Source organism: Haemaphysalis longicornis, unplaced genomic scaffold, assembly GCF_048455015.1.
Source record: "Haemaphysalis longicornis isolate Haplotype H1 unplaced genomic scaffold, Haemaphysalis longicornis Haplotype H1 scaffold_6, whole genome shotgun sequence".
Classification (NCBI taxonomy): Eukaryota; Metazoa; Arthropoda; class Arachnida; order Ixodida; family Ixodidae; genus Haemaphysalis; species Haemaphysalis longicornis.
Genome location: NW_027526407.1, coordinates 27,543,527 through 27,554,500, shown reverse-complemented (window position 1 = coordinate 27,554,500; position 10,974 = coordinate 27,543,527). Strand labels below are relative to the sequence as shown.

Genomic DNA, 10,974 nt, shown 5'->3' with positions numbered 1-10,974 from the left:
TTTTGAGTTTTGAGTCCATTTTGAGTTTGAGTACATTTTGAGTTTTGAGTACATTTTGAGTTTGAGTACATTTTGAGGTTTGAGTACATTTTGAGTATTGAGTTCACTTTGAGTTTGAGTACATTTTGAGTTTTGAGTCCATTTTGAGTTTGAGTTCATTTTGAGTTTGAGTACATTTTGAGTTTTGAGTCCATTTTGAGTTTGAGTTCACTTTGAGTTTGAGTACATTTTGAGTTTTGAGTCCATTTTGAGTTTTGAGTTCATTTTGAGTTTGAGTACATTTTGAGTTTTGAGTCCATTTTGAGTTTGAGTACACTTTGAGTTTGAGTACATTTTGAGTTTTGAGTACATTTTGAGTTTTGAGTCCAAATTGAGTTTGAGTACATTTTGAGTTTGAGTACATTTTGAGTTTTGATTACATTTTGAGTTTGAGTACATTTTGAGTTCTGAGTACATTTTGAGTTTTGAGTCCGAGTGAGTTTTGAGTTTTGAGCTCAATGGGAGTTTGAGTTTGAGTGAGCGCAGATGTGCTGCTCAGCATTGAGTCTGAGTTTGAGTGAGTGGTGATTCGAAAAAAAAAATTGTGAGTGAGTTTGAGTGAGCCGCGCCAACTTTGCCGAGGTATGCCTGCACCTGTCTCTGTGTAATTCGTCACAATTTCTGTATCATCAAAAAAACAACAATCAAGCAGCCTGCATGCTGGCTCATACATACCACCATTCTGTAAAGTCGCTTTAACTGCACTACACTAGGATCACGCGAGACAATCATTTGCCCTGCAATACTACGCGAATAAATAAACGACTGATTTGTGTGAATGAGAATAATAAACCATTTAACATGGTGGAAATGGCCCGCTGTCTCAAAATGACTAACACCAAATTTACCCACTCAAGGAAAAGAATGAAAAAAATGAGGAGTGTTATACATACGAAAACTTTTTATTGTGCCGTAAGGCAAACTTTCACAAAAAAAAGGCTTGTGCTGGACAAAAGTGAGTTTAGAAATTTCGGGCAGCATTTAGTGGACTACTTTTCTGCAGCACACACCTTGTGTTTATCCGGATATATTACTACAAGACCAATAAAATGAACACCATTCCGAATATATGCAGCGAGAAAAATGAACATTTTCCGACGACTGAAACAAAATGATAATACCCAGAGAATAGCGCGATTATATAAGACTTTAATGGGGAAAAATTCAATTATTCAAACAGAGCTACCTGGCAATTACATGGTCCAATAACTCGTCAAGTGCGCCCGACGCAGCGAACAGCGTAAACAAAACGCTCAACATATGACGAAGGCGCGCAAACAGCAGAAAGCAGGTCACGGGCGCCGTTATCTGTGCTTTCCCGATCGTCCACTCTAGTCTGACGCAACGAACGCAAGCCCGTGATTTCATTCAATTGCCGTCGCGGACAACAGAAAACGTCCAGCGAAGCAACCAGTCAGGTAACGAAAATCCCCCTCGAATGCTGCAATTTCAAATTGAAAAGCCCCCAGCGAAAAGATACATCAAATGAAAACACCGAAACCGTCACGGGAATATACTCACCGAGTTTCGCTTTCACTGGCGCCGGGGCATTGGTCCAACATGCGAAGTTGATGCTGGTCGTAGAAGGACGGGCCGTGAAGCGCTGCCAGTCACAAATGGGCTCGCCGCAGCCTCCGCGACTCACGCCGACAAATAAGTCTTGTTACAGCAATCCTCGCTTCATCGTAGGGGTATCACAGCGGTTAAAAGGCTCGAGTGGCGCGAAAACGCGGCCACCGGGCCTGCCGGCGCCGCCATTTCTCTATATCCCGTCATGCAACGGAGAAATCAACGGCCGCCGGGAGAGAAGGCGCGAGGAGCATCTCTTAGAGGTTACAGGGCGTTTTATAGGTTACAACGTAGAGGTTACATGTCAGATTGTGTTGATGTAACATATATAAATCATTATTGTAACCTATAAATCGCTTTTAACCTCACGCTTGTAACCCTTAGAACGAACTGGGATAAAGAAAACATCAAAATGAATCCATTGTAACCTTTATTTTATAGGTTACTTCCGTTTAGAAGTTACATTATGGGTTACCCGGATTAGAGTGTAGTGTGCGCATGAGAGGCCGTCCTTGTGCGAAGCCGCCTCATATTATTGCTGTTCCAGCACTGGTTTCCCCTCGCGTTATCTGTGTCAGTAACCTCTGCGACGCCATCAAGCGGAGTGTAGAGTACTGGCTCTCCCGTATCGCCGCTCCCTGAGGAACTCCAATCGCTGTCCTCAGCCATTTCCTGTGCAACGCTTCGAGGCGCTCATATTGGAATTTTAAAATTTCAACAACCGAGGCGACAAATTTTGATACGCCAATCCGCCAAACTGTTTATTTTACTTCGAGCCGAATTGGAACTCGTGAAACCGTTACACCAATTGGTTACACAACTGTAACCTAATCATCACTTTTGCCTTTTCACACTTTTCGGTCCAAATTTATGCTGAAAGTGCGTCTTTTCGCTAACTAGATGGTCTTTGCCGTGCTCAAAAGTCCTGAGAGTGTTCTCGCTGGGATAATATATAGTATCTGGCGGCGACGTTCTTTCTTTCGCCAGCGGAGGCGGCATTTAAAATTAAGAGCTTGTCTTGAAAAGACAAGAGTTCTCGCTTTTCTGCCAGCAGAACTCATCACCTACAAACCGACGTCACCACAGATGGCAATATATATACGCCTGACTACACGCTGACAGGCAGGCCTAGCACCTCACCGACACCGCACTGCAGTGACACTGGAACCGCACGGTAGTTTGCGGTGCGGGGGAAGTTCGCTAAATTAGTGCACTTCTCCAGCTGATTTCTCAGAAAAGTGCAAAAAAAAAGAAAGAAAATGGCTCATCAGCGTAGCGAATTCGTTACATCAAGGTTAACCGCCGCAACGCCTTCGTTACATATAAGGTCGCAAACACATGGGTTTCAATGTGGGGCTGCCAATGGAGAACTGAAAAACTTCGTTAAATCCAAAAAATCGTTACATTGAGGTTCGTTTCATCCGTCGTTTCATAACGTCTGCAATCGGACAAGATCAACGCTGGAACTATTTCATATCCGCTTGCTGCTTCCAGTCTAAAACTCAAAGTGTGGCCTAAAAGAAATGCTGTGCCCGACGCCTTTGTGCTTCCATCCCTTCCCTTGAAAATCCCGCGGATATTCCGTGGATATCCCAATATGATCAAGCTCCTCTTTTCGTTATGAAAGGAGTGCGGAACAATTTGCAGACAGAGTTAGACATAGTCAAAGATCAGATCAGATCAGATCAGATTAAACTTTATTGTTGCCACGGGTGGGACCGTTTTCAGGTCGACTTTAGTGTCCTTCCGGCGACGGCAGGATTCATGTGGATCTCTGCGGCGTCTTCGGCCACCTGGGCTAGTGAGACCTGGGTCATAGGGTCTGTGCTGAGCAGCGCGGCCTCCCACTGCTCCTCGTTCGTAATTTGTAATAAAATGGGGTGCTTTTTAAGAGTTTGAAGGGGTTTTTCTTCACAGGACCAAATCACGTGTGGTAGGTCCGCGTATTGATTGCAAAGAGGGCATCGGTTAGAGTGCAATTCGGGGTAGTAGAGTGATAGGAGGGCAGGGGTGGGAAATGTGGATGTTTGAAGTTGGCGCCATACAACAGCGTGGCGGCGGGAGAGGGAGGGGTCGGGCGGTGGGAAGCGAGCTCTGGACAGTCGGTAGTGATCGAGTACCGGTCGGTAGGTGAGGAGGCTGGTCCCTATGGGAGAAGGGTTGAGGATATTCTGCAGCGTCACTGGGCTCTCAGATTACCAGTTCTCGAGCAACCTGGTGCGCCAATTCATTTCCTGGGAGGTCGGAGTGGCCCGGTGCCCGAACAATATTCAAGTAAAAAAAAAAAGAGGTATAGGAATGCAACGCCATTTACTATTTGCGCACCAAATGCTTCCAGCATCGTGGAGCCAAAGTGCCAACAATGGCACCGAATATGGTTGTAAAAAAAAGCATTTGACCATACTTTTGTGGTGTCTTCTGGGATGCAGTCAGTGGATGCATATTCCTGTTAACCCTAAACCTAGACAGGCGGCAATCAGTATTACTGAGACAAGCACAGACTAACACGACATGCACCCCAGCTAGACGATATCCTTTCTCTAAAGGAAGAGCACAAGAACCACCAGCCTGCAAACACTGTGGTGGATATCCTAATCAGCAACATGTCCTATGGGAATGTCCTTACACTATTCCCAGCATTCCTCACTTACACACACCGACGCAGCTGCCACATCCCATTGACCCAACCTGGCTGACTCTCGCCTGCACTTTCGAGGAGCAGCTAGCTCTAGTGCAATACATCAAAATCGCACTAGAGCTGAGTTCAGCATTCACTGAAGACGACCTGTAATTGGGTTGTCTGAACCGCCTTTGGTTCTAAATAAAGTTTTTATATGCGAAGCATCTCAAGCTCGGGGCTGTGTCCCTCGCTCCCTTGTTGTCCGCCGTCCGCACTCTACTGCGCATGCGCGTCTCTTCAGCCCCGTCAGCGTTTGGGCTGACGTCAGCGCAGTCCACTATAAAAAGAAATAGTTAGGCGGCGTCCGGTTTCGATCCCACGACCCCACTGGCCGCAACGGGAGGTACGTAGCGCTCTTCCCACTGCGCTACAAACCGAGACGGGAGTATGTGCTACGAACGCGCCTTATGTCCTTGACTCATTCAAACTACGTCAAGAAGCTACTGATACAACGAAGGCACGCGAAGCTGAACGTCAACGGAAACGACGAACTGAAAACTAATGGGAACTTCAGTCGACCCATGCATGGCTCCTTCGCATACTACTCGGCTACTCGGGTTTCCCTACGGGAAGATGGTGTTTCTCTCTCTCTCTCTCTCTCTCTCTCTCTCTCTCTCTCTCTCTCTCTCTCTCTCTCTCTCTCTCTCTCTCTCTCTCTCTCTCTCTCTCTCTCTCTCTCTCTCTCTCTCTCTCTCCTGTTAACTTTTCGTGATAGTATCTGTTCTCGTTTGTATCTATGCTCGTTTGCCGGAACATGGTAACCGGCCATGTTCAAACAGAATCAGGATCTGCTCGCGTTTCTTGACTAAGCACTACACTTTTCTGCCGCGAGTCACAATGCCAGGGGTATTTACGTGCAGGGCAGAGGAGTGCACTTGCGTCACTCGATGCCCGCAGCAGGAAGAATGACTCATCCAGCGTGCGCCGCCAGATGCCATTGCTTTCTACTCAGTGTTCTCACCCACTCTCCGTCCAGCGCGATTGCAACTGCGGGAAAGGGGTGATATTTAAGTGCAGGACACTTGGGGACTCGCCTTGTTGTCATGGTTCGTTCGCTGTCACAATGTCAAGCGACTGCCGGAATCAGGCGGCACCGCGAGACAACACACCCACGTAGAGCCCGAGACAGAGGCTTCGAACGACAAGCGGTTTATATAGTCAGAACCGTTCGAAACTCGTGAACCGCTGGCGCTTGTCATACACCTCCCCGTTCAGCGCAAAGAAAACTGCAGGTACATTTGAGGCAAAACCTGTTTATATAACCGGCAGTCCCCGAGTCCATTTAGTTAGGAACGCCCGTTCGGTTGGTCGTTCCAAACCGCGCAGTAAGGCGCCGGCACGTGCGAGATCCCGCTGCGAAGGCGGGAAATTTGAATTGCATTGGACAAACCTCCGTTCAATCCATCGAGAGAGGAGTCAGACAGGGAGGCGTAGAGCGTGACGGGTGGTAGCAGTGAGCGGATAACGGCGCCACAGCCCATTATGGCGAATCACTGCTCTGCACTTCCGACAGCTTTCACGTTCAGTGGAACGGCTTTAATTTTTTTAATCGCTTGTTTTGAACTCGATGCGGTGACTCTATAGTGGCAATGGAACACCGAAGCATCGACGGCTCCTGTCACATATGCAGCCGAATATGTATGGCTCAGGTGATACTACTGGGCTGAGCGAGCAAGTTCGCGCATGCCGACATTTCTCAGCGCAAAGGAAACCCGGTGACCCCATTCGAGGCAAACGGTTGCTTCATTAACAGCGGGGAGCAGGTATCTGCGAAGTATACACGTACAACCGTGAGCTGAAGTAAACGGACCACGGGACTCGTGACCAAAACTAATCGCTGCGCCGTCTGGTTGCGCGGAGCCTGCTGTCGAGATCGCGCACAGCGCAGGCGCGGCCAACCAGTTTTGCATGCATGCCACTATCACTTGATTCTTTGCGACCGATTCTTGCTTCGATAAATCCGCGCCAGGAGAATCACGCCGCGCAGTTAGGGGAGCACTGCCGGGTACCGCCCTATGTTGAAAACGGTGCTACTCACCTGATATGCGGCAGTGATTCTACGCCGTCACACATGGCGTGCTGTGGCTGCATATACGGCTCGTACCCTTTTTGTTCTTCGGTATCGCAAGGTCGCAGCGGGAAAGCATTGCAGTAAATACATCCGAAAAAAAGGGCCAAACAACGTGGGTGCTTTCTCTTAGCTCAAGATGGTGTAAGGGCTATTTCGCTTGTTTTTATTGTTTGTTTATTTGCTTTTATGTCGGCTGGGCTGATGTGCGCTGGGGGTGCGGAGCACACGTGTGGGAACGTTTTTTTTTTTTCTTTCCGTCGCTTCTAGGAAATGTCTAGATGTCGCGTATTATGCCCGAAACGGGCGAAGGTGAGCTGGCAAAATATATAACATTTTTACCGGTGCTTTTTGTCACCTGAGCGGCACCATTTTTTCCCCTTGTTATGGAGGCGGCGATAATTGTTTTTGAGGGTGTTATAAAGGTCATGGTAGATAGAAGCTCCCAGTAAGGACACCAGAACTGTGAGGTCAGCCGAGGGGTCAGGACGTTTACACGTGGCGAACGCGAAAATGTGTCCACGGGGATTACGTTGTTAAAACTGCACAGTCGCGTTTCGATTATTCGCGGGTCTACGGCTGTAGCCACTACCGCAGAGATATGTTGACGAAGGAGTGACTGATGGCTCTTTTGTAATGCGTGCGCAGCCCGTCTTCTTACCTTCGGCGCGGAGCTGAATTTTTGGCGTGCATTGCATGGCTGAGAATTCCTGCGGAGCAGCCGAGGTTTGATTGTTGAGTGATGCAAGTTTCCCAGTTGAGATCTGTTGTCTTGTTGTTTCTTCGGTAGCGTGTTTTTGATAAACACCTTGGAGTTTCCGCATGAGAGTGCGAGCTAGAGTGGGGTCATATGGCTATCTGTGTACACAAAAATTGACTGTATTTGTGGCCGATCGGCGACCTAATATCGGTTTATTGATACGTCGTCCGCACTCTTCGTTGTGACGTCTCTTTTGGAGGCGGGAACTTTGTAATTAAACTTAAGTGCATGGCGTTGTGAAGGAAATAAGGCTGGCCGCAGGACTTGGGATTTGCCCGACCTCTGATCTTTTAGGTCAGTGGCACTCGGCTGGAAGCCTGCCGAGAACTCTTTTTGTGCTTGCAAAAGTGGTGGGGGACCCCACGATGAAATATGGTGATACGTGTCGTATTGTCACACGATTAACCCTCGCAGCCAAAGTCGCTCATACACATCTCTCTATGCCCGCCTGTTGAGTGTGGCTTTTCTTCACAGTTGAACCGGTGTGCAAAAAGCCAGCTTTAAAACTTGGGCTGTGTGGAGAAGTTATTCTAGCATATTATGCGGCAAATGCACTTTTTTTTTACTTCGCGGCAGGGTTTTGAAAAGAAAAAAAAACAAAAAAACTTGGGAGTATCGCGGAGGGACCCACGGAGTCCGAAGTGTCTTCACGGACCTTTTTTTTTTCTGCGGAATCCCATCTGAGAACGACGGCCCTGTGCAATGCTTTGTAAAATAACACGTGTAAATAAACTTGTTTTTTTTTTTAATATACCGTCGTTTGTTTGCCGCATGCCGTTGACCATAAGCGAGTAATCTTTTTATCTTAAATCGTCGACTGACCGATCCGTCTTTGGATCAAATCCATCAATTTCAACTCGCGTCACAGAAGTGCGCAAGAACGTCAATACTGTTTTCAAGTGCAAATAAATCTAATTGAAAACTAGTTTGTATGCGTTTCGATAGTTGCTGGGCGTTCAAAGCGGGGTTCAAGGGTACCCCACATCGCAACGGAGTTTTTGAGCATTGAATGTGTGTTTGGCTGCCTCGAACTTGAAAAAATTGCGAAGCTGGATTTTCCCAAGCACTCGCGAATTGACACGTGCCGCATACGCAAACGAAGGTTCATAAAGAAATGCAGTACATACCTAACCACAGCAGTATTTGTCAAAACCTCATGTAAGCTTAGCATCAATAAGTTTTCAATTTCGCTGAAATTTTCAGGACGCCTATAATTTTGCATCTATCCTCAAAACCGACAAAGATGGTGTCTATTTTCTTCGGCTGCACAGTGATTTTTTTTCTGCTTCCTTAGCTGCTTCATATATGACGTGGTGGGGTAGGGGGTGCAAAAACAAAAACCTACAAGCACGAGATAATCACCAGCGCGTCAACTCTGCCAGCGGGGCCGCGTTGCCGCCGATTGCGCCAGCGCGCCGTTTCCACAGCAGACAGCAAAAGTGCCGCGGGGTTCCCCTGGCGTACAGTTCAAACACGATTTTCAATGATATGCTCTGCGGCGGCGACGCGCTGCGAGGTATGCCGGTAGAGTAGCGCGCACCGCCATGCGTTCGCTGATCACGCGATCACTTCCCGAGACGCAGCAGATATGCGCCGTGCCCACCCGAGAAGAATGCAGTTTGCGCTGCGCACAAATTTCGCATTAGGGAGTATAATAATCGTCAGCCGTTTTCTCTCTCTCTCTCTCTCTCTCTCTCTCTCTCTCTCTCTCTCTCTCTCTCTCTCTCTCTCTCTCTCTCTCTCTCTCTCTCTCTCTCTCTCTTCATGAGAGAAAAACGGCGGCTGCGAGGCTGGATGGCGCTGTTCGCCCTGGGCCCCCCGGCGTATACGCACCAGGACGTAGAACGAAGTGATGACGTCGGTGTTCCTGGTGCACTGGACGATGACGCCCACCCGAGTGCTGATGTTGTAGGTCAGTTCCACAGACTCGCCCACCGCGCCGACCACGTTGGTTGCGCCGGTCGCCGTCATGTTCAGGTCGTCCGCTGCTCGAGAGGGCCCAAGCATCGCCAAGGCGAGAGCAGCGAAGAGCATGCTGTGGTCCTCCTCCTCCTCTTCTTCTTCTTCTTCCCCTCCTTCCATGAGCATTCTAGGTGTCGGTGTCGACGGTGATGGCCGCGATGAATTACGCGCGCGCCCCTAAGGGGAGTCGGCCAGAGCCGAGATGTCCAGGCAGTGCGTCTCTGTTCATAAAAGTTGGCCGTCGTGAAAGGAAACGGCTGGGAAAAAAAAAAAAGCTATGACGTAGATAGAGGCATTTTCACGTAACCATGTCGCCCTTCTTTTCATACGGAGCACCCTGATTGAGGAATATAAGCGTGCACGCGTGTAGCCATCTCTCGCGCAACTGCCCGCACCACCATGCAACCCAAGGTGAAACAGCGAAAAGAACTCTTGTGCGACTGCTACAAGGAAACTCTTTGGAACCATGGGTCACTTTATTGGGCCGTGGCAGAATCACGCTGAGACGGCGCTAAGGAAAATGTTCTCTTAACTTCTTTAACTGAATCAGGATTGGTGAAGGTTCTACAACCTTGAGATCTTCACATCTTTTCTTCTCACCCCGGAACTTTTTTGCTGCGAGGCTGTTAGCCTCTAGTTGGGTCGAAAATTTCGTGTCGTAACAAAATAGCCCAGGCAGGACACAGCAGCTCTCGCCCAAGACGCCGAGCACATGCGTCAGGTTAATCAGGCATAAAACACACAGCTCAGTATCCGCGCAAAAGCAACCGCCCGCGAAACCGCATTATGGGTGATAAGGCGCATGATAAGCGCCCCCCCCCCCTTCCCCGTCCCATGTGTTCCCGGTAAATATGAGGTATGCAGCTTCTCTCGAAAGGGGGGGTTGAGATGCGAACTGCCGGGCATAGCCCCACAATTTTTTTTTTCTGGCTTGGGCTGGCCCGCACGTGTAACCAATTCCTAAAGAAAATAAAGATTATTCGAATGTGAGCGCATGTGTCAGGCTATGCAGGACCCAGCATTTGGCCCCAGAAAAGCCCTGTCGAGGCGGCGAGGAACATTTCATGCCCTCCCCCTTCAGCACGAGTAGTGGCTTACAACAGCTTCGCTGGGCATCCACTTTCTCAGGGCGGGATGGAGGCATGTTTATTTATTTCATTTTATTCTCCCGATTATTCATTGTTTCTCCCCGCACGGGGCACCGTGAGCAATAATCTTGGTGACGGTATTGGCGATACCGCGGACCCCGAGCCCCCATACATAAGTTGTGATCAACCGTGACGATATGTTTTAAGGTGAAGGGTAGAAACCTCAAACGGTGGCTGTCGGAGCCCAGGTCAAGCTCCGGCGGATAAACTCCCTGTCTGTTTACCAGGCAGGGGGCTCCTGGACCTCTTCAGCTATCAGGGTAAGGCTGACGAAAAAAGTACCCCCGTCTCCCTGTTTTTATACTGCTCCCAGGGCGTGATCTCCGATCCCGATCTATTGAACGAAACTGAAGCCGACTTGCTGGAGGGCCTTCGAGGTCAGGGCGTAACAGGGGTCAGGCGCATAAACATACGTAGAGAGGAGAAAAAAATCCCCACGAAGCATCTCATTCTAACCTTTGACAGGTCAACACTCCCGGAATCTATAAATGCAAGTTTCGTCCGATGCCCAGTCCGGCCTTACATCACTAACCCGCGGCGCTGTTTTAAGTGCCAACGGTTTGGGCATGGCACTAACTCCTGCCGCGGCCGTCTTACCTGTGCAAAATGCGGCCAACATGACCACCCGTCCGAAAACTGCAACACCCAGATTTTCTCCTGTGCCATCTGCCAGGGGCCCCACGCAGCGTAGTCCCGCACTTGTGAAAAATTTAAACAGGAAAAACAAATCATCAATGTAAAGGTCACA

General features: G+C 48.8%; 1 protein-coding gene across 1 annotated transcript in view; it reads right to left on the bottom strand.

Annotated features, from left to right (window-relative positions):
* The window catches only part of LOC144142949 (uncharacterized), a 57,652-nt gene extending 48,448 nt beyond the window's left edge, over positions 1–9,204 (bottom strand). The window contains exon 1 of the mRNA XM_077674777.1: positions 8,950–9,204. Coding sequence (XP_077530903.1) covers positions 8,950–9,204 — 255 coding nt within the window. The remainder of the gene's footprint in view (positions 1–8,949) is intronic.
* Positions 9,205–10,974: the final 1,770 nt, after the last annotated feature.